General features: G+C 36.3%; 1 protein-coding gene across 1 annotated transcript; it reads right to left on the bottom strand.

Annotated features, from left to right (window-relative positions):
• Positions 1-1405: 1405 nt before the first annotated feature.
• LOC122519206 (discoidin domain-containing receptor 2-like) lies at positions 1406-23561 on the bottom strand. The gene is made up of 15 exons (XM_043638534.1): positions 22504-23561; positions 6607-6776; positions 6273-6378; positions 5561-5786; positions 5324-5471; positions 4318-4613; positions 3984-4191; positions 3307-3906; positions 2991-3142; positions 2752-2913; positions 2555-2664; positions 2292-2468; positions 2101-2193; positions 1869-2010; positions 1406-1757 (listed from the first exon to the last, which is right to left on the bottom strand). Exons 2-15 carry the CDS (start codon positions 6683-6685, stop codon positions 1440-1442), a joined length of 2817 nt encoding a protein of 938 aa, XP_043494469.1. The 5' UTR covers positions 6686-6776; positions 22504-23561; the 3' UTR covers positions 1406-1439.
• Between the last annotated feature and the right edge of the window lie 1199 nt (positions 23562-24760).

Here is a 24760-nt window from a genome sequence, read left to right as displayed (position 1 = left end):
TTGCCTTACCAATCGTCGTTATTTTAAGGCAAAAGGTCCAGAAGTGAAGATTTATTTCTTTATTATTATTATTATTATTTATTATTATTATTTATTATTATTCTTATTATTATTATTATTATTATTATTATTATTATTATTATTATTATTATTATTATTATTATTATTATTATTATTATTATTATTATTATTATTATTATTAGTATTATTATTATTATTATTATTATTATTATTATTATTATTATTATTATTATTATTTACTATTATTATTATCCACCTTACGATTTTGCTTTTACTTACATTGAGGATTCAGGAAAAAATAATCCCTTTTATAGTTTTATTTTTTGTATATGTGACTAAGTGCACGATCGAAGGACTCTCGCATATACAAGGCGGCCATTCATTGATAATCTTATAAAAATTACACGCTATAGAGCCACAGTTTTAGTTTTTAGCAAGAAGATGACGATAGTTCATTGAATTATTTAGCTATATATCTGCTTTCTTTGTGCATACACATACATATACGCATATATGTATATTGCGTATGTATACGCAAATAGAAAACTATGAATATATTATATATATTTATTTATATTTTCTATCTAATATATACATATATATATATGGTGCGTATGTACTTATATGCATATATATATATATTAGATAGTTTATTCCATTTCTTCATAGCATTACTTTCGCTATATACTTTCGTATATAATATAATTTAATAATATGTTCAATGGAATTGGCAAAAATGTAACGATTCGAATAATATTAATATTAATATTAAGTTCACGCGCACATGCAGATTTGTGATATTAACCGGCTAAATTTGATCTTTCTATCGTCGAATAATTGCTGAATATACGCGAGGCCGTTTGTTCAAATGAATTAACATTTAGCAACGTTTAAAAGTTAAGGTGGTTATTATTTAATAATGCGCGAGAACTGCATATCATTATTAAAACTATCATCTTATGATATATTAAGTTATATGAAAAGCATGTGAGAAGTTCTCAAATCACACAAATCTTTGTTACCTTAAAATGAAGAACGATCACACTAATTTTTTATAAAAAAGTTTTCTTTTTTCTTTTTCTTTTTTTTTTCTTTTTTTGCGTTTTATCCGAATCCTTATAATTTTATAAATAGATATTATAATAATAATAGAGGATCGGAATTAGATAAACCTAGATGAGCATTATATGTTAAATGGCCAGAGAGCATCCTACGTTTAAAGGAGTAGTGTGAATGATGATAAGTAAGTGAAATTCACGTACACACACATACACGCAGTGTTGCCGTAGGAATAGAATAATTGAACGATCATTATAATAGAAGAAAGGATAGAGGCAAATATGTAGGATGCATCTTGGCTGATTGTAATTAATTTGGTCCGCGCTTCTGGAGCGAGTCTCGTGTTGTTATATTATATTTTAATCGAAAGCCAGTCTCTTTAAATAGAGGTAGATCTCCTCGAAGGTAGGTCTGTTTTCGGGCTGTTTACTCCAACATTTAACCATCATGTGGTATAAATCAGCGGAGGAGCACAATGGTTGGGACAATACTCGTGGTTGATTCTTTTCACTGTTACCGCTACTATTGTAACCTGAATTATGATTGTACCAACGATCGTAATTCTCTAATACTTGTTCTGAAGTCAAATCTGAATAAGGTATTTCCTTGCATCCTGTTAAAATCTCCCAGACCGTTATCGCATAAGACCAAATATCGGCACGACAAGATTGTTTACCCTTAGAAAGTGAATTAAATTTAATTTAATATAGTTCAATGTGTTTTTTATATATTATAATTTTTTTCTTCACATCGACAATTAAGAGAACGAAGAAAAATAATTATCTTACCAGGATCACTGCTTCCCAGGCCATCCAACGAAGAGGTATTTTTTTATAACATCCATCAACGTAATATACGTGATCATATTTGTTGCAATATATCGCATGATCGGACACTTTTATTGATAAATTTTGATTAACTACGCAATTCCTAAAAACGTATACACATATAAGGATTGTTAATTAAATCTTAATTTTTGTTTTTTGTTTTGTCTCTTGTTTGTTTAATATTTATTATTACCTGGCTGCCAAGTCGCGATGGGGTATGTTCAAATTCTCAAGGTACTTCATTCCTGAGGCAATTTGCATGATGAAATTTAAAGAGCATTCGTAGCTGTTGAACGAACGATGCCAACGTTATATACATATAAATTGTTATTAGGTAACGCAAAAAAAAAAAAACAAATAAGAGGAAGAAATTGATGTTCTTACCTAAGCGGTGAATCGTTTTCAGATTTGCGACGATCTTCCAAAAAACTAGGAAGATCACCCAGCTCGCCGTATTCGAACACAGCACCAAAAGGTTCTTCTTCGACCAATGCAATTATCCTTGCGATGTTAACGTCACGTATGGTTGCCAAAAAGTGCATGTCATTCGTGAAGTCTTTCCTGTTTTTTGTTTTTAACAATAATTTCAAATTAAAATTGAATTATTTTATACACAGATTTAATTGTTTGAATTAAGTATAACTTACTTAAGAGAATCTACGACACCACGCCAGAGAGAACGGACTATAACAATTTGTCGATTTCGTATACTTCCAACGTCTGGATTTTGAATACCCTTAGCTTCGCAAAGATGCACCTGTAAACGACGAATATAAGTTTTTTATTTATTAAAAATATATGAATTATTACGTTGATATGTGTATGAAAATAAACGTATTAATACCAATCCGAAGCTTCCTTCGCCAAGCTTGTCAAGAATTCTTAATCTGTGTCTAGAAATTCGTGGAATATCGCAAGAATCTCCATTACTCGCAGAATTAGTGTTATTTCTAATATGTAAAGGCGTGAATAGACTGAACACTGATGATTGTTCGCGCCTTTTGATCTGTAAAAATATTATCAATATGAAAGAGGAATAAGTTCTTTGATAATAAATCTTATGAATAAATTTCGATATTCTACCGTCAATATATCGGTCGCAGCATAATAACTTTCGTAAACTTTATGATTGATTTTTCCCGACTGCGTCGACTTTGATTTCTTTATCGGAAAGGGCGTAGATGCAACACGATTTCCTACTTTGTAACTCGAAAAGTTACAATCGCTGTTGAAGTCTAGAAAAAATGTAATTATATATATATGTATATATTTATAATTTGGCACGAATTGTTTGGGCAAAAGACAATATCTATCAATTTATTCAAATCAATTTATCGAGATCGTTAATAGATTGTTTTGATATTAAACAAGAAAAAGAAAATCAATTAAAAAATCTTACCAGAGTATTCGGTATTGTAATCTATCGACGACAATAATTCACTTTGATGAGGTCGCGCATCATAGACGTGATTGTCTTCCGAGAATACTTTGTAAGTTCTTTCGTATGCGCTCGAACGTTCGTACATTCGTTCAGAATTACGTCTCTCTGTTGTACCACGAATACTGTCGTCGTCGTTGGTAAGACTTTTACTTTTTACAGATAATCGTGATTGCGATAAACCATTGACAACGATTGGGGTTGCTAATTTAACGTCCTTCATGTTGATCGTGATGCCTGGTGCCGATGAACCGCACAACAACGCCGTATGCTTTTGCAAAAGAGCTACTTTGTTGCGTCCCCTTTGTTTCATCAAAAATATCGTACAAGTTAGTAGCAAGGCTATCACCGTCAATGCACCGCTAACTAGACCAATGTAAGTTTGTGAATTATTAACCGGGAAGGCGTCCGGTGTTAAATTAGAATCGTTTTGCTCGTAAATTGTCTCGTTGAAATCGTTGTTGGTTTTCTCAGCAAGATCCACGCTCAATTCTATATCGTTCATATCGTCGTCGAGTATTTGATTATTCGATTCGCTAGATGAATTCCTTGTACCTACGACTATCGAATAAATCTTTTTATTTATTTTTTTTCTTTTCGTTTGATTAACGAAAATTCCGCGAATGAATTTTAAATACCTGTTTCAAAAGTGATCTCGCTAATGAGCAACCATTTGGATTTAATTTTAAATTCTAATTTAACAAATTTACCAATTCGCGTTGGTAATAGGATCGTTGCAAGACTAGTGCCAACTTTGATGTCATCGTGGTTTATTCGCAATGTTTCTTCCGTTGGATTATAATCAATACCATCGTGTGAGAACCACGCGGAAACTATTGAGAATATCTAATACAGGTAAACATATATATATATATTTTTATTTTTTTATTTTTTATTTAAATTAATAATTATTGTTATTTATTTATATCTATGGAATAGTTTCCTTATTTTTTTTCCTGTCGTTTTATTTACCTCGATATCGTGTTGCGGTAAATTGGCAACGTGAATGGTACAATTGACGAATTCACGGACATCGTCAAACTCAAAGATCAATTGTACGCTATCTCGATTACTCCATCCGACCCAATTCGTGCCACTGGAAGAGGTCATCGCTTCGGATTCGTCCGCGAAAATTCCGTCGATCAATTGACCAAGCCCGTCTCTTAAAATACCATCAGCCTCTGTACCATCGTAGGAAGAATCCTCCATGTTTGATCCGTTTGGTCCGAATGAATCACCCGTTGGTATTACGTACCTTACGATATGTTCTACAAAAAAAATAAAAAACAATTATTTAATACATACTTTATCTAATAAGTCAGTATTTTATCAAACATTTTTTAATCATAATTTGAAATAAAATATCAATGGATAATATAAGTTATCAGTATTATGTATCAATACGCATTAATACGTAATTCCAATGCAATCTTAACACAGTGTTTCGATGTAATTCTACTCTTATTATAAATATTAATTGTCCATTTAACGTATTAACGAAATTATTATTTATAACAAACGAAACGTTATTAATCAATAATATCATCTTCAAATTTATACATGACATTTATTTTAATATATGTATATTAAAGATTATATCTTTTCACATATTTATATAATTTATTTGATATTTAATATTGATTTCAAAAAAAATGTTTTTTTTTTTTCATTTTGGAAGATTTCGGAACATCGATAATTTGCGAAATATTATTTCGTAAATTTAATTCGATAAAAAAAAGGTATCGCATGTGTGTGATTTTGAAGATGTACTTATCTAAATTCCTTTTAAATGTTAAATTATGATCAACTTTAACACACACACACACACAGACACGTACGTATAATGTGTATAACATAATAAATAATAAATAGGTAGTAGGTGGCAGGTAGATAGATGGTTGCCACGTTGTAACGTCTACTTGCATCTTAATATAGTTAATATACTTGATATAATGGTACTCGATTGAAGGATACTCACGTTCCCATACACAGCCATAAATTTCTACACGCATACAGACGGTACGAGGATGTTGGCTGTACGGTACAAATCGTACTCTGCTAGCTACGAATGGCAAATCTAATTTTTGCTTTTCTACCAAATACGTATTGCTATTACCTCGTAATACCTATAGAAAACAAATTGTACATGATAAATAAATAAATAAATATATATAAAACCAAAAGTAATTCGTATAATTAATCTACACACACGTACTTTGTCTCTTTTAAGATTTTTATATTGATGCCATTTAGAATCCCGCCAATATTCAAGAAAAAATGCTTCGGCATATTCTTGGCCTTGACCGTTACCAAAACGTCCTTGAGTTTCAGTCCACGTAATAAGATGATCCTTCGTTAGATCGATTTCCAAATATTCTCGTATGGCACTGCTGATTTGTGCCTTTGGACACCAAGCTCCGCCATTTTTTTCGTGCCGTAATCTGTAAAGAGATATTTCACCTTTTTTTCTTCTTTTTTCTCCCCTTTCGATAATAATTTCTTGTTTCGTTAAGAAAATACTTTTAAAAAACGAAGTATTTCCTAATTAGAATTTATTAATTGGAAAAAATAATAATTCGATTTAATCGTAAGATAAGCTAAGTAAGACGAAGTAAAGAGGAATTACAGAATTACAGAAAACAGAATTATGGAATATTATATATATATTAGGATGAACCAAAAGTTCAAGTGTTTTATTATTTCAAAAGTAAATTTTATAAAAACAATCCATTATGAAGTTTATAATACAATTTATAACACCATAAATGCACGAACTTTTGGTTTATCCTAATATATATACATATTATAAATTTTATATACATGTTATATATATTGTATATATACTGCATCATACAATGTATATATATTGAAGAAAAACTACGGAATGGATGTATCCTGTTATCCTTCGTTAACTTTCCAATATCTACCTTGCGTTTTGCGGCCCCACAGATTTCATCTCGTAACTCGAAGACGCGGTAATAGCGTCGTCGGGGATCCTTCCCTCTTCCATGCCGAGAGGTAACATACACTGTCCTAAAACGATCGCCCATTATACGTCTCTTTACTGTCTTTATTGTTCTTACTTATTATCAGAAATGTATATTTCTTTTTTCATATTATTTCTTTCTTTCTTTCTTTCTATTTCTTACTTTCTTTCTTTATGTTATCATTTGACGATAAGAATAACGTAATACTCTTATATATTTAATTTTATATTATTATTATTATTATTATTATTATATAAATTATTTGAATACGTACCGGGAATACCTTTGACAGGTTCGTTCACGCATAAAACCAGTACAGTAAGGACTCCTATGAAAATAACTACTGCCTCCATGATATGTGATTTGATATTCTACTGTAGCATTGCCTCGTAATATTTTATAGCGCATGATAAGTAGACGTGAAGAGTTATCATTGTCATTACTCTGAAAAAGAAAGAAAAAAAAAAAACCTGAAAGAAGATGTGCTCGTATCGCTGATGAATAATTTTTCCTTCTTTTTTTTTCTTTTTTAAGGGGATAAGAAAAAAATGACGGAAGAAAATAGGAAAATAAGTGAGGAGGAGGAAGGAAGGGAGGGGGTAGGTGATGGGGAAAAGAAAGAAAAATAAAACGATGAAAATGGATTGTTGTCATTTTTTAAGAGAAATGATATCATCTGATAGAAGTATTATGTTATACGTAAGTACACTTTTCCTTTTTTTTTTGTTTCAAGAAAGAAGGGAAAAAGTTTGAAGAAAATGAAAAAAAAAGAAAAGAAAAGAAAAGAAAGGAAAGAAATACAAAAAGCAGAGGGTTGAAAGTTCTTACCAAAAGTGGTAAGTTCCGGGTATCGGGGTCAAAAATTGTTTCATCCTGGTATATGCATAAAAATCTTGGCCCTCATTGTACGCCTACGGCGTGGGAACTTTAACGAGATTTTGTATAAAAAAGAAACTCTTGCCCTTAGTTCCTTTCGGAAGCTCTGTCATTAAGCGACCCTTTGGTATTCGAACAGAAACTGCTTGCCCTGAAGGTTCTCTCTTTGCTGGTGATTGTAACGCGTTGTCAACCCTAACGTTTTATCTACACATCGTTTCATTCAACATCGAATCATATATATATACGCGTTTAATGATCTTATATTTATTATTTTTTTTTTCCATACTATTTTTTTTGTTTTTTTTTTTCTCGAAATATTCATCGAATTTCAATCGAACGATAGATACATACGATTTAAAACGAGATTTAACGAAAAAATTAAAAAGTTGAAGATCATTTCACGTTTCGTTTGATAATTTAATTAAGTAAGATCATTTTTTTTTTCAAATCTTCGTTATTGCATCTTGAGAACAACTGTTTTTTGACTTATACCGATGAGGGTAAAGCAAAGAGAGACCTTTTTTTCTTTTTTTACGTTTGCGCACCGCAGCCGCAAATATGAAGTAGTGTGCATGTAGTATACTTATGTATTACCCGCTTACGTAGTGCACAAAAGTAGAGTATACTCGTTTCTTCGTGGCAGCCGTGTGCAAGTGAAGTAGGCCAGTTATATGCAGACGGTCGCACAATCGTTTACAATGTTTCGCAAGGTTCAAAGATTTTAACTCGTATTTGTAGAAGAATTTGGTAATTTGATAATTTTACTTGTTTTTTTTTCTCTCTTTTTTTTTTTTTTTTTAATATCTATAGAGTAAAATTAAAAAAAAAATCTCAAAAAGTATATCATAACCATATCGGAATCGAAATTGCGAACGAAATTCGTTGACCGAAAAAAATATCTCCTCCTCCTCCTCCTCGGCAAAAAAAAAAGAAAAAAAGAAAAAATAAGAAGCAAAGGATGCTTACAACGATATTAATATTATCTCGTATAACCATCTCACAGTATTCGCGCACGTAATCTACTTTTGCCCTCGCGAATTTTTTTTCTCAACTTTCCGTACCACCGTTACACGGTGCAAGCGAAGCCCCCAGAGACGCGATTTTAATTAAAACGGGAGTACGTTATGAGCATAATTTCTGTCGATTGCAAGCACAGCGGGTACGATCCAACGAGCTTGCCGAAGTGAAATGCAACGAAGCATGAAAGGGAGTCGAACCCCAACAGTCAAACAAAATGTGCAAAGGATGAAGAGAAAGATTTATAAGCTTTCTATTCTATAGAACAACAAGATTAGACAATGCATTTTTAGTTAAAGTATTAGAAAGTTCTCTTACTATGAAATTGAATATACATATATATATATATATATGCACAGATACTTCTTTATATTTAAATAAAATATAGATTTTTTATAACCATTCTCTCATACAATTTCCTAGAAAAAGTAAATGAAAATATAATAAAATTGTATTTCATGTGAAAAAAAAAAATCACGTTTGGTCTCGGTTAATAGATTTTTGTTTTTTAATTGAATTATTGTTGAATTCACGAATCTCGACAATATTTCATATCGGTGAATACAATTTTTTGGAGATCGATGCGATGTAGGAAAAAAAACAAAAGTTATCGAAATATGAAAACAACAAAAGTACGTATGCTTGGGTAAACTTGAATATTATAATAAAAAAAAGTTTACACGTTCGCGGGGATAATATTTTTGTTATTTATTTCAAACAAAATGATGGGTAAGGGGTATACTCATAATATTATACACATATGCGTGTAATTTAAAAGAAATAGATTGCCAAGAATTATTTTGAGAAGAAAGGAAAAAAGAAAAGAAAAGAAAAGAAAAGGAAAGGAAAGGAAAAAGATTGTCCAACTATTCGTAAGAATGAAAAGATTCTGAAAAGTAAGGAAAGATGTGATAGAAAAACGAACACGCAATTTACTGTAGGAGGAGGAGGAGGAGGAGGAGGAGTCGAGTGGATAATCATATAGCTTTTCCACGGTTTCCCTTTTGACCCATCAAGAAAAGGAGGGGCGAACAGTACAAGCAGACATAATTGAAGGTAAACGTAAAGGCTGCACAGAAAGCACGTACAGAGACGAAAATTCACTTGAATAAGAGGCTACGCGTCATTCTGATTTATGGATCAAACGCTTTTCTAATTAATTATGTACGTTCATTTCTCGAGACGAATGATATACCTAAGTATGTATTCAGAGAAAATAACATTCGTTATACGGACGGTCATAATTTCCCTAGGATGCTACTACTTATATATATATATATATACATATATACGTATTATACATTTCGTAATTGCACAATTCTTGATTTTCCCCGAAGGTAAACTTAAACGATATGAAGAAGAAATCGACTTAATTTCACGAATAAAGACTAATTTCTATCCTTAATCTAGACAGCTTTTGCCATTCTCAACTGTGAAGTTTTATTTTACTTTTCATGATGATAAATTAAAATTGTTATCCTTATACAAGTTTCAAAGTTTCCTAACCGATTTCGTTGAAAATAGAAAAACATCTTTCATTATATTCGTTCGCATCTTAACCGATCGTTAATTTAACTTTACGATTTTTGTTCCCTGGGTATAACACATGTTTCAAATTCTTTTCTTTTTTTATTTTTATACTTTGTAATAACTTTTAATTTGTTTTTTATTTTCTGTAAGTACGCAACAATAATAGTTGTCGTCTTTATTCTATGATTCATATTGTAAAAAAGTATTTATACTCACGGAAAACGACGCATTTATTTTCCTTTTTCTTTTTTCCTTTTTCTCTACACAAATTAATAATAAAAATATAAAATATTAAACGTCGATCCACCTCCCCCCTCTGCGTTACCTTTTAAATTTAATTTAACGATATTATTAAACATTATTAACGTTTTGATAAACGATTACGAGGTAAAATTGAAATATAAATTTCTCGGTCTCTGGTCTCAATTACCACCAAAGCGTAATGGAATTTACGTTGATGATAAATTATTAATCAATTCTTTTTTTTCCTTCACAAAAACAACGTCACAAAATGATGAGACTTTAATAGTAGCAAAAGTCAAACATTATTTACGCGAGATGATGATGTTTTTATCATTATTATTTCGCGAACGGATAATAAAATCGGTTGGGAATAAAAAGAGAATACACCAATGTAAGAAGAAGAAGAAGAAGAAGAAGAAGGAGGAGAGAATCAGTGGTGGTATAGTCTGTTTACAAAGGTAGCCACGATAGCTTGAAAGAAACTTCTTCAGCATCTTTCTTTGTTTATTTTATTTTCATCCTTCTCTCTCACACTCACACATACATTCTCTCTCTCTCTCTCTTTCTCTTCCTCTTTCATCTTTCTCGGTACGGTATATACTTTCCCATTTTCTTTGGCCCTTGTCGAGATTCTTTAGCGTAATTACCCATGAGATCTCTTTTACTCCGAACTCCTACAATTTTTCTCTCTCTTTCTTTCTTTCTTTTTCCCTTTTTTTTCTTCTATATTCGTTGAAATGGAGGATGACGATAAAATCGATCTTTTAATGTCTCTCTCTCTCTCTCTCGCTCTCTACATATATATATATAGGTGTATATTTTATGAATAAATATGATGAATATAAAATAAATATAAAAGTAAGTTAAAAAGAGAGAGGTTAAATATAAGATGGTTAGAAATATGGGGGAGGGGGAGGGTGGGATAGAAAGAAAAAAAAGAAAAAAAAGAAAAAAGGGAAAAGAAAATTAGAGAAATAGAGAAAGTCAAAGAGACATAAAATCAGCAAAAAGGATGCTAGTAGGTATGTATATGTATACGTCTTGGTTCGTTCCTACTCGGACGTTAATTACGTCTGTCCATGGAGAATGGAGTTCTGCCCGAGCGAAATACGTAGGGGCCAGCAAGCAGGAGCACGGTGGTCGGCGCGAGTCGCGTTTGCTCTGCGCAACAAGTAAAGAACGATCAATACGCGATACCGAAAGGAGAGAGAGAAAGAGAGAGAGAGAGAGAGAGAGAATGAGAGAATGAGAGAGAATGAGAGAGAAAGAGAGAGAGAGAGAGAGAGAGAAAGGTGGTTCAGCCCGGCAAGCAAGCAAGCAAGCAAGCAAGCAAGCAGCGCGATTCGCGATTCGCGACTCGATCGACACCCCCGTTAATAGAATTCTCGCATAATTACCATGCCCTTTCGATGTTTTAACCACTGAATCGGTCAAATTAATATAACCACCACTTCTCCTTCCTTCGACGATAATTGGAATGATACGAGAACCGAATCGTTGTTATATATATATATATATATATTCGTCGTGTGTGTCTCCTTAATCCTTGGAATTGATTTTTTTTAAATATCGTTTTTATACTTACTCGACGCGAAATTTGACTAACGTTTGAATTATTTGATCGGTGATTTTTGTTTATAAACTGACTCCTTCCATTCCTCACCTTCCAGCCGCCATTATATGTTATTTTTTTAAAGTTACTCGATATGTATGTATGTATTTTATATATGTGATTGCTTGTGATTGTATTTTCGTTCTTTTTTCATTTTATAGAAATCTTATTTAATTTTATTATTATTACATTTGTTTTTTCTCTTTTACGAGCCTTTTTTCTTCATTTTATTTGATATCTAACACAAGTTATATATATTTTATCATAATTGGATAGATATATACGAGGACGCGTAATCTTCTTTATCTTACTCATGCTTGTTTTTATATATATATAATATTTTTACGAATAAAATTTACAATAAGTTTCATTTATCATTGTACTTTGTCTAATCGCGAAACGGTAGATTGATATGTCCCTTTTACCCTTAATTTAATAAATCGAAAAGTAATACGAGAGAACGTTATTAACGTTCATCTTATTGATAATTTATCTTCAAATGATTAAACGATCATTTGTTTTGGCGCGAACAAAACTTAAGAAGTTTTATTTAAGTTCGAATCTTTTTTCAACTCGAATTTCTCTGATTCTCTCTCGTTCCCTCTCTTTCTCACTCTCTCTCTCTCTCTCTCTCTCTGGTTTACTCTATCGAATCACGACTTGATCTACGTTCCCTGCCTTCTCCGATTTACGCCACGATTCTCCCCACGGCACTCTCTATCCGCTTCGATTATCGCTCTCTATCTTCTCGAATCTGTTTCCTCCTCCTCCTCTTCCTCCCCCAGCTCCCGTGTCCCACCCTCCTCTCTCTTTCTCTCGTGTCCTCGGAAATTCGAGTAACTTCGTCGTTCTCAACGTCATGATCGGCCCGTTACCAGTCATGAAAACGATCGAATTCCGATAGCGTATAAATCGGTAATCGAGTTAAATCAAACGACTGAGAGAGAGAAGATATTTATTTTAAATGATTACGATGAAACGAATTGATCGAATTTACAATTTGGTATATTCGCTCCCATTTTATTTCGCAATAAAAATAAAATCTTTAAATGTAATAGATTACCCAACAACTAGCCTGTCAATTATCCAATCAAAATCAATCAAATTAATCTTCGATCTTAAGTTAAAACGAACGTTTCTTAAAATCGAACAAGTATAGATATATTATACCAACTTTTAGCACACCGATATATCAGGGAACGTTTACCCCTCGCACTCGGAATGTCGGATACGATTTGGCAGACGAGTATTTATTTCGGCAAGTCGAAACGTAGACACGTAGATTGATATTAAAATGATAAAATGGAGAATAAGTAAAAATAATAAATAAATACAATAATTTCTCTCTCCCCCCTCCCCATGAATAAATTATATAAATATATCATTATCGAGTTGTTCGTAAGGAAAAGCGAAGAAAATAATTTCCGAGTGTAAATGCATAAATACAATATAATTATTAACAAAATGCAAATTTTTTTCTTTACATTTTTTACGAAATGCTGTTAAAATATTATATCATATTGGATAACTCCAAATAGGAATAATAATAATATTAATAATAATAATGGTATGTTGTATTTCATTAGTAATCGATTATAATCGTTTCCTCGAATTATTTCCAGAGCGTGTTAAGACGCTGAATAGGTTTGAACCTCTCGAATGTTCACGTTAGAAAGATCAGAAAAGAATAGAACAGAACAGAAGAGAAAAAGGTTGGAACGGTTTGGAGTTCCTCTCTCTCTCTCTCTCTTTCTCTTTCTCTCGATGGAATGAAAAGTTTATCACGTAGGTTTAATGGGAGGAAAAAATAGCAGGAGGAGGGTGCGATGGGAGGCAGGGTGCGGAATGGCATAAGTGGGTGTGGGGTAGTTGTGGGATGAGAAAGTGAGGGTGAGTAAGAAGGGTGCGTTGGCTTTAGCAGAAGTCTCGTCTCTTTCCTCTTGTACTGGAATATACACACACACAACCAGAGAGAGAGAGAAAGAGAGAGAGAGAGAGAGAGAGAGTTCTTGTAGCAAAGCATTCAAGTTTAGATATAATGCAGGAGACTCCGGTGCCTAGCAGCCTCGAACGTAGCCTTCGTTATGGCCGTTAAGTGGGTCGTAATCCCGAAAGGAAATTCCTCCTTGTGAAAGGGTAATGAGTCGTACGTGGCCGTGCACGTGAATTCTTTAAACGTGGACATGTTTCTTCCTCAGTGGGTGGACATGGGTTCTTTTCTGTTGGTAGGTAGATAGGTAGGTAGGTAGATAAGTATAAAGACTATTTCGAATTTTTTCTTTTTAAAATAACGAATCGATAAGTATTATATTTACACCTACAAGATCATACCTAATGTATAACTGTAATATAAATATGTATGAGTTATATATACGTAAGTATATATATATATATATTATTTAAATGTATGAGTCAACGGAGGATGATAATCCATAGGACGGGCCCGGGTGTAATCCATTTTTTCCCGATCAAACAGATGGTAACGCGCGAGGGCCGGAAGATCGGCTTCATAAATAAGAGGATGAGGATGAGCGATACGTGGAACGAGGGATAGGACTTTTATTTTTTTTTATCTCTTTCTCTCCTCTCTCTCACTCTCTTCTTCTCTCCCTTCTCTTTTCATCTGAATATGAATCGAGCGAGTGCGAACAATGCCTCCATTCTATTCGCGGATCAATGTTGATGGAAGCTGGCTATGACCGACGAATATAAAATTGTTTTCGCGAACCCACGTGGGCTCCGCACGAGAATCGATTGACCGTAAGAAGAAGAAGAAGAAGAAGAAGAAGAAGAAGCAAAGTGTGGTTGTACCTTTCGTTATACCTTCCATATATATATACGTATTATACAATGGTAGTAGCTATGGAACTAGATAAATTTAAAAAACGATTGCCGTAGAACGAACTAATAATTACAGTTTCTCTTACTAATAGTAGTAATAGTAGTAGTGACTTTTCTTTTCAAGTATACTTCTCGACGGTGGGCCACCCCCTGTTAACGGCATTAATGCCCGTAACGAGTGGTAGGTATACTCGGTGGCGATCGATATTACGCGTTGTGAAAAGAATACGCAATAACGAGCTTCCCGCGTAAAACCATAGAAATGTGGTGGCGCGTGGCTTTGCTGCTTGTGCTGCTGGTGCTGCTGGTGCTGCTGCTGCTACTGTTGATGTGCAAACGGGAAAAGTTTCATACATTCTTTCTTTCTTTCTCTCTCTATCTCGACGTCCGGAGGCTTTTTCGAAGATACATTGAGATTTCCGAGAAAGGAGGGAAAGAGACTCGGGGGTAGGAGCTGTGCAGGGGGGTTGGCACGTCAGGAGAGATAAAAGAGGAAAAGCTGGAGAACGAGGGAAAAAGGTAGAGAGAAAGAGAGGGATAGAAAGTGAAGGGAGTAGAGAGGATCCGTCGCCGAGAGAGCCGGATATTCATAAAATAACTCCCTCCGCGCATTCGGTGTGCCCTCTCCCGTTCCCTTTTTCCTTCTTTCTCTCTCTCTCTCTTTCTATCTTTCTATCTTTCTTTTTCTCTCTTCCTCTTGCACTCTGTCTCTATTTCTCTTTCTGGCTTTCGGTCCTGGGCAAAAGGGATTCGGCGCAGGGGGCGGCACCATGATGGCATAGAGCCAGCTTTACCTGCAGCTACCTGAATTATCGCGAAATTTCGGTAATCCCCAAATGGGTTCGGTGTAACTGCGAGAGATCGTGGAAGAAGGTTCTTTTTGGTGAGATCAACGTCTGTCCTGTATGTATCGTAGTAGAAAGCGATCGAATTTTCTCGTTCCAGACCCGTTCCGGGAGAGATCGGAATCGGGGAAACCGCAATGGACAGATCGACTTGGAGAGTTTAACAATTACCGTCCTTCGGATTCTGATTGACGGTGTAATTATACGATGCTTCGTGAAATGTTAACCGATCGCTACGAACAGAAATAGGTATCGTTCATTCGTTCGTTCGTTCGTTCATTCGTTCGTTTTATCAGTGAAAACAAAACTATTATTTTTATCGTGGTTTTGAATTATTTCTCGATCGTTCAATTCGATGACAAATTTTCCTTGGACGTTTTATCATCGTATTGCTCGTTAAAAGCCTGACACGATAGGTTGGTAGTTGTATACGTGTATGAAAAACGAAATGGGAGTGGAGATAGATCGATGATGATGAGAGAAAAAAGGGCTGCCTCGAAGGACGGAAGAACACAACAGAACTCTCTTCTTCTTCTTCTTCCTCCTTTATTGGGTCATTAAACGAAGGTATTTCTGCTCCGTTGACATGATTAAACGAAAACGACGGAGTTATATTAGTGCGGTACCTATGCATAGCCGTACAATATAACCTGTAAGAAGATATTGCGAGGGTGTATGCGTTTCTATGAGAGAGAAAGATAGAGCGAGAGAGAGAGAGAGAGAGAGAAAATGGATGGAAGGTGGAAGAAGAAGAAGAAGAAGAAGAAGAAGAAGGATGGATGGATGGATGGCGAAGAGAACGATAGAGGGAGACTCTTCGGTGTGGTAGAGTTCAAGGGTCGCTAGGAACAGTGAGAAGGGTGAGAGTAGACAATGAGCATACGGCAACAAAGTTATCATGCCGCCGAATGGCTGAAGGAATTATTCACAAGCAATCTGTCGTAACCAAGTTAATTTTCACCTCTCTCTGATCTGCACGCTTCTGCTTTATCTCCATCCCTCTCTTCTCCTCTCTCAATCTCTTTCTCTCTCTGTCCGTCCCGTCATCGTCGGCAGCCATTCATTTCATCCTACACCTCGCGAAAAATCTACATATTTAAGCTCGAGCGAGTTGGCTGGCTAGCTTTTACCGATGTGCAGGATATAGTCGAATGAAAAATAGAAGAGATAGGGACAACAAAACGAGAGAGAGAGAGAGAGAGAGAGAGAGAGAAAGATAAACAAACGGAAAACAAAATAGACAAAACAAAAAAAAAATAGTTTCGAACGAATACTTAAAAGGAAGGACGAAGGTAAATGGGGGGTGGGGAGGATGTGGATGTGCATAGACTGGCATCCAGAATGTCACCTCATACCTTCGTAGTACTTGGCAATGTTCGGTAAAGCACGAGGAAGCACCCCTTAGTGTCTCCACCCCCAATGCTATTTTCCCTTGACAACGTTCGAGATGTCGATGCGTCGCCATCGCTTTACCGAGTCTGCTTTTATAACTTTATCGATGATAGGGACATTCTAATAAATGGACTATTCGAAACGCGTGCCCTTTGTCTGAATTCTATCTATCGTGAATGCATAGTCGTGATTAAAACGGACGATTAAAGAGAGTGAAATACCGTAAATCGATTTGCTTGATGAGAAAGAGAGAGAGAGAGAGAGACATAAATGAGAGATAGAGAGATAGAGGCAGACGATGCGCAAAAGCAAGCTCATTACGTACTCCTAATCGTACCTTTCGTTGCACAGCAGCGAGAATCAATTTACTCCCGGTGAAAAGGTATACCTACGTTCATTCAGAGAGTTAGAGTGAGAGATGTATCTTTCTGAATGATGCAAGTCAGGGAGAATCGATTCTACTCTTAAAGCTTCGTTTAGCTTTACTTATAGAAAAGCGACGGCTGCGGTCTGGTAAATGGGTCCCACTTTATAACAGAAGGTGCACAAGCAGGTGCTGGTGGTGGTGGTGATGGTGGTGGTTGTTTTAGCAATCTAGCCAACCGGCACTGCTTATTGCCGCTAATCTCGACTTTTTGTCATTAGCTGTGGCTAAGGGAAGAAAGGATAGAAGGGAAAGCACGAAAGAGAGGAAAAGGGACAAGTAAGTAGAGGTTGTGCTTCTAGAAATGCGCTCATTACCAGTTTTTCGAAACAAAGTGTGACACCACGAGAGAAGCCGCTAATGATAGTAGCAACGTGACTTACAGCGACTTTCGAAGTAACTACCGTTACTTCTTTTCTTTCTCCTTTTCTATCTCTCTCTCTCTCTCTCTCTCTCTCTCTCTCTCTCTCTACCTTTCTTTTTTTTTTTTTCATTTTCTATCTCTTTTTCTTTTTCTTCGCAGGATACTCGAACACGTGGCTGAAAGAGAAGTCAGGATTTTCAAGTCCTTTCCACTCGTCAAGAAAAGCAACGACAGAACAAGAGCTAAGAATCTCTCATTAATAAAAAGGAAAACTACTAACTAGTAAGTTATCTCGAAAAGATAAAAATAATAAAGAATAAAAAAAAATATGAAAAGTGTAAAAAGAAAAAGAAAAAGGGAAAAGAGAAAGAAGAAAAAAAAAGGAAAATTAAAGTTTCTTTCGTTATCGTCTTCGAGTTCTCTTCTTATAAATGCCGAGAGGAAGAAGGACTTTAATGAAAAGCCGAAGAGAAGAGTCTTTTACGAAAGAAATGTACGAAAGTAGTACGTTTTACGAAATATTTGTCGCTCGTTAGTCTGGAAAATATGAGAGAAAATGTAGAGTCAAAGACTCAGAAGATGAGTTCTTCTTCTTCTTCTTCTTCTTCTATTTTTTAAGAGTTTCGCGCGTTTCGACGAGACGTTGATCTGACGTCAACTTTGTAGTAAATAGTTTTAAAAAACGTATGGAATTCATTGCTTGGTATATCTTTAAAGGAAAGATCCTAGAAAGACTCCTATAATCGTATTACGTGCGAATGGTATGAACTCGCCGGATTCTTATTTTTCTTTTTTCCTTTTTTTTTTTTTCTTTTTCATATCAACGACTTTAGTATCCCTTCAGAACTGAATCAAAGATTTTTTCAAAAGGCGTCACATCATCCCCGAGAAAGAAAATTAAAAAGAAGAAGAGAGTGATGCGTCGATATATAATTGAAAGGAAGAAATATTGCTATATTTATCTGAGTCAGTATTTTAAAAACAAAATTGTTAATATATATATATATATATATAATAAAATATCAGTATTAAATCGATTGATACAAAATTTATCACGGTTATAATAAAACATCAATATGTATCCTGTACCGATATGCGTAACCCTGTACATACCGTGTTATAAAAATTAACTAATATTTATTTTACATGCATTGCCCATGCATAACTCATCCGATGACAGAGTGTTAAAAAAGAAAGAAAGAAAAGAACAAAAAAACGATACGATGAATTAGATGAAGATAATGTTATTTAGTAAATCCTTTTAAAAAGAACTCCTTCGATTGTGGGAAGTATAGCGAAGCACGCGTTCATTGAGCTAACTTCCGTAACAAATTCGATTAGAACAATAATGGTTGGCCGGCCATCTCGATCGAGTAAACGAGCAGAGTATGTAAGTACCGATCGAAGGACGAAAATTCGATAGGGAATCTCGTACGTATAGATATACGCGCTTTGTAGTACGGTAGTCTTGTTACAAAGTCCAGTTCAACGATGTGTAGGTGAATCGTCAATGGTAATGTAACGATTACGTGGGTGGACGGTTTCCGAGAAGATGTGTTCGAATTCAAGGCGATTAAAGTATCTGCTATAGAATGAGAGAGAGAGAGAGAGAGAGAGAGAGAGAGAGAGAGAGAGAGAAAGAGAGAAACCTTTTCAAAGCCTCTGCGAATATATATTCTCTCGCGTAAACGCATTTGCATGAGGACGCGTTCGTGGCTGCAAGAGGAAGAGGAGGAGAAGCTTGATCAAAGGAGGAAAAATATTCAATCTCTTTGGGGGAGAGAAAGAGAGAGAGAGAGAGAGAGAGAGGGAGAGAGAGAAACAAAGAGTCTGCCATGTGAGTTTGCTATGGTATGGGGGGGTTGGTTGTGTATGAGATAGAGAAAACGAGAGGTAGAGAGGGAGATAAAGAGTGGTGAGACAGGTGAAAGAAAGGAAAAAAAGCATAAGGTAAAAGGAAAAAAAGATAAAAGAAAAACGATTTTGTTCTTGTTTCGCTTATCCTCGGAACGTTCGACGAAGCGGCTAGCGGCACCATCACCATCACCAGCACCAGCGCCAGCACCAGCACCAGCACCACCAACAGCGGCAGAAGCAACAGCAACTAGCTCTGCTCTTCTTGTGGTTCTCGCTGGCCCGAGCATTCCGACGTCTCCTCACCCTCCCCGATGAATATTAATCGGTGCGATATCGGTTACGCTTTTGCATAAATTTCCATGCGGCTTGAGTTGTTGGCGTGCTCACGTTCTCCTATGTACCTCCACCACCACCACCACCACCACACTCTTCTCTCTCTCTCTCTCTATCTTCTTTGATTACCCTCCTCTACTACCCTGTTTGTCCGCTTCGTTGCAAGCTTTTTTACTCTACTTCTTCTTCCCTCTTCTGTTGCTCTTTTCTCTACTCCCTTCTTTTCTCTTGGTCGCAAGTTTTATTTGTTTTTCTTGTTGACGTCGTAGTCGTCGTCGTCGTCGTCGTCGTCATCGATGTTGTTGTTGTTGTTGTTGTTATTGTTGTTCCTCTCGTCTCAACATGTACGTGGAATGACGATTAATGGACGGCCCTGAAAGCTTTCGTGTTCCCCTTTTCCGTGATGCTTGCAAACCCCGTGAGCTTACGCTTATTCTCTACGGTATACTCTCTCCTTCTCTCTTTCTCTCTCTCTCTCTCTCTGTTTTCTCCCCTTCCTCTTGCTCTCTCTCTCTCTTTGTTTACCCCCTCTCTTTCTCTCTAGCAAGTTCCTTTCCCTCTTTATGCGCTTGCTCCGCCATATCCTGTCACTCAAAAGTCATGGATCAATGACCGAATTAGACTCGGAAACCAGGTTAAAACTTTGCTCTCGTAGCCAGCTCCTCGACGTATACGTATCGTCCGATCGCCGACATAAAAGCTTCCATTAAAGTCTATAAAGCGTTGGAATCTGGTGATACGCGTAGACGGGTTCATTATTAAGCTCGAAGGAACATCGGCATAGTGTCATTTACATTCCAGTTTTATACGCTCGATTCTGCATTGTCAAATTTTAATTTACTCTCTTTTTCTCTCTCTCTCTCTCTCTCTGTTTTCTGCCAATCCATCTCTATTTATTAATTTTGTATCGAATCTAATAGCATCAAAGTTGCGTGATACTACGGTCAAAGTGCAATGATCGGAAAACAGTATCGGGCTAACTTAACAAACCCTTCACGTAGTAGCAGGATTTTCTATCCGTTAGACGATTCCGGTCGATCGCTCGCGTTTAATTGGCCCGATTGCTCCAACAAAGCCTCGACCCCACGGATTTAATAAATGAATCTTTTTTTTTTCTGCTTTCTTCTTCTATTCTTTCTAACCATTTCTCTTGCTTTTTCAGGCCGGAGGCGAAAGTGAAAAGAGAATATAAGGGGGGAAAAGAAGAAAAACGTTCGAGTCGTTAGAAGGGGTCGAAGGAAATAAGGATACACGAGGGAAGAAAAAGAAAAAGGAGGAGGAGGAGGAGGAAGAGGTGGAGGAGAAGAGAGATGGATGCCAAAAGGGACGGAAGGAAAACTCGATAGCTGTTGGTTGGAATTCCGCGATGGATGTTCGTACAACACGTATTCGAGTAGCCTGCGACATATGTGCTCCTACTAGGGGAGGATAGTAGTCTTACCACCCGTTCGTGTTGGATCGACTATTCGTGCGTGTTCTACCTTAGACACTATTTTTCTTCTCGAGGTCTTTTACCCGCAAGGAACGGACTGGCTAGCCATTCTGTGGTCGCACGAAAACGATACCACAACGAATTGATATTCCACGAGGTTCTTCTCGGTCTACCTACCTACCTACCTACCACCCTTTTACTTCCCCCCTTTTTCCCCCCCAACTACCAAACCTAGAATCGCCGCCACGTTTTCTGTCTTTTTCCTCGATGTTTCAGCTCGTGACGATAAATTTTCCCTTTATAAGAAATTTATTCCCTCTCTCTCTCTCTCTCCCTCTTTCTCTGGGGATCGGTACCAAAGGAAAATGTCTTTCTAATATAAAATAAATAAGCAAGCAAGCAAGTAAGCAAGTAAGTAAGTAACTTAACTGATCATGAATAGACATTTTAAGATCATCGTACATCAAATTCCAAGGCTTTTGTGTAATGCGACCTGCTTTTCGAGAGAGGAAACATTCCTTCAGGCAGAATCGACGACCGCCAACAACAGCGGAAAGCGCGTGCGGAGATATCCGGTGTCCTCTTAACAAGGGAGTCGAGTATCTTTCATCTCGAGTCGATCGAATTACGAGTAGAAGGAAGGAAGGAAGGAAGGAAGGAAGGAAGAGGAACCTGGGAAAAGGGATGAGGAAGAATATACAAAGGAGAGTTTCAATAGCCGACCCGTCTAAAGAATACACCGCGAGTGAACGGTTGGATATTGGCGATACGTCTATAATATCCGATGAGTATCTAACCAAAGCATTCATATCCGCTAAATATCCGTTGAATATCGATCGGTCATTTCAATGAGCATCGAATGTTGCTACGCTTTATATAGAGGTCTCGCTAATTGCTTTGTATTCCCTTCGTATAAATGACCAAGCTTGGAAAAATGCTATCAGAGTTATGTTTTTGGAAAAATTGATATCCGAACGTTTTGTCCTATCCCAAACGAGACATTCGTTTTTTTATTTTGTTTTCTATTCTTTTTTTTTGTTTTTCACAGGATCGTACTTACAAATTAACATTTCTAATAACTTTTATCGATATTCTAATCGATTGACAACATATAAAGATCGTTGAGAAATCAAATGAATCAAAAAGTGATACTTTATTAACCCTATCAGGGATAGAATCTCTAATCGATAATTAGAATAAAATAAAGAAAGAATTATGTATATATATGTATATATTGATTTTTGATTTATTAATAAATAAATATGAAAGGGTCACACGGATCCACACCCACGAGCCTTGGGTCTCTACTGTTCTGGCCGCAGAGCGTAAAGCGCCACGCACTGTTCTCGTGACAGGACAAACTTCCTCTACTGTTGAAGAAGACTTTAAAGAAAAGACTTACCGTTCAAGGACGAGATATCCAAAGCTGCCAGGGGCAGCAGCAAGGTCGTAAGAATTGGTCGAGAACGGTGGAGCACGTTGGTGGATCCATCGAGAGATGAACTCGTCATGGTGCAAGATTCGAATGAGACGAGTTCGAGGATAGTATTATTATTACTACTATTACTATTATTAATACTACTACTGTTATCAGGATTTTCTTCGTCCTCGAAACGAGACGAGGTCCCGCGCTATCCAAGCACGAGATACGCGGCATCGACCTGATAACTCAGCTTGAGAGTTGAAAACTCTCGATCTATTCTTTATTTTCTCGATGATGATGATTTCTTTTCTTATCACAAAAATAATATTTTCTTCTTCTTCTTCTTCTTCTTCTTCTTATTTCAATTTCTTCTAGTTCCTTCCCCACACTTGTGTATACGTAGTATCTCACTTTAAACAACAAAAAAGCAAAAAAATAAGGGACTCTAAACAAAAAACAAACTAAAAAGTATGAATGTAAAACCTTTACAATTCGGCGTTTATAGGAAATAATAATAGAGAAATATAATAATATAGAACGATCCCCGAGTGTCCGCTTTGGATCCGCACTGACGCGAGATTCGTCCGTCTACGACGTGGAGCCAGCATCCGCGGCAACATCATCCCCCACCTGAGTTCGTTGGTGGCTCACGGCGGCAGCGGCAACGGCGGGGAGGGGGAAGGGGGTAGGGATAAGAGAGGTCCGATCGTGGCCGGGGTAACTCACTGCGCAAAATCCTATTCCACCCCTCTTCTCACCCGTTAGCCAAGCAAGCATCGCTTCTTCCTCGTTCTCCACCTCAACGAAGTCGAGGCCGTGGCCGAGGCCGAGGATGCTTTGACGCGGCCAATCATTTCTCTTATACCTTGTCTACATTCGAGGTCGTATCTTTTTTTTTTTCTTTTCAACTTAATCTTCTTAACCCTTATTTTTCCCAATGAATCTTCCGATGATCTCCAAGTTCAGAAAATTGTTTTTAATCCGTTCCTTCCTTCCTTCCTTTGATGTTTCTTTCGAGGTATTTATTATTATTATTTTCTTGTACGATATAGGGTTTCAAATAAATCAAGAAAATATAGAAGAGAGAGAGAGAGAGAGAGAGAGAGAGAGAGAGAGAGAGAGAGAGAAAAGAGAGAGAGAAGGTAAAAAATAAATTAAATAAAAAACAAATTTGAAATCGTTTCTAATATCGTAGAAAGTTGAAGTATCTTAGAAAAGTTTTACCCACGTAAGAAAGTATACACGAAGTTCTCTTGAAAACTCATCCGACGCATTCACTCGCTTACTCGTTCACTTCCCCATCTCTCTTAGCTTCTATCTCCTGTTTGGTACTCTAGGACAGACGAGAGGAGTCTGTCTGGGAGTGGCAAAATGGCGTAAGCGTCTTTGCAAAATGAATTTTATCCTGAACTGAGAGGGAGGGAGGGAGGGTGGAGAGGTGGCGGAGGGTTTCGAGGATAGGGTGGTCTAGGTAGAAAGTTAACCGGTCGTGCAAGAATCGTTTCGAAAGTAGACACCTGTCAGAGTTTCCGGATGTAGTCGGAGAAGCAAGCAACTTGGAAGAAGACGCCGTAAGGTGGGGATAAGAGCCAAAGAAGAGAAGAGAAGAGATGGGGGGTGGTTTGGGGTTGCGGGTGTTTCGGAGGGTTGATGGTGCGCGTTCGCTTATTTACCCCGACTGGATCGTTTGTGTCTTTGTGTGTGTCGTTTGCATGAGAAAAGCGCGTGCGGATTTCCTCGGTCAAGGTATTTCGAGGCTTTCCTCAACTCTTCTCACAGTATTTCTCTTTTTCTTCCTTTACTATTTCCATTGTCAAGGAAAAACAGACTCGAGATTTTCTCTAACTGGTTTCTCTAGCAATCGCTCGTTAAAAGTTTCACTTTTTCATTTTTCCCCACTGTTTTGTTATTATTATTATTATAATGATGATGATGATTATTATTAAAATTATTATTTTGATAAATCATAATTATAATATTTCAAATGTTATACGATGTGAATGATAAAGACATAATTCTATGATACGGAGATGATCAAAAGAAATACGGAAATGGCGTAGACAGTGTGGTTAACGTTTATCGTTCCACGTTCGCCGCTCGGTTAAAACCACCGATCAAATAATGGACGTTTATGTCAGGACGATCGATTGAACCTGGAGTGAGAGAGGGAGAGGGAGAGAGAGAGAGAGAGAGAGAATGAGAGGGAAAGAGGGAAAATAGGGAGAGGAAGAGCAAG

This window comes from Polistes fuscatus, unplaced genomic scaffold (genome assembly GCF_010416935.1).
Source record: "Polistes fuscatus isolate 324 unplaced genomic scaffold, CU_Pfus_HIC Scaffold3, whole genome shotgun sequence".
Taxonomy (NCBI): domain Eukaryota; kingdom Metazoa; phylum Arthropoda; class Insecta; order Hymenoptera; family Vespidae; genus Polistes; species Polistes fuscatus.
Note: the sequence above shows the minus strand (reverse complement) of the source record. Positions and strands in the feature narration are given on the sequence as shown.

Excerpts from the sequence above, each read along its gene's own strand:
- LOC122519206 (XM_043638534.1), bottom strand. The coding sequence starts at position 6,685 with ATGGAGGCAGTAGTTATTTTCATAGGAGTCCTTACTGTACTGGTTTTA. Across the intron at positions 3,907-3,983 it reads CGAGATCACTTTTGAAACAG|TCGTAGGTACAAGGAATTCA; the intron begins GTATTTAAAATT and ends TTTATTCGATAG. Across the intron at positions 2,665-2,751 it reads GCGAAGGAAGCTTCGGATTG|GTGCATCTTTGCGAAGCTAA; the intron begins GTATTAATACGT and ends CGTCGTTTACAG.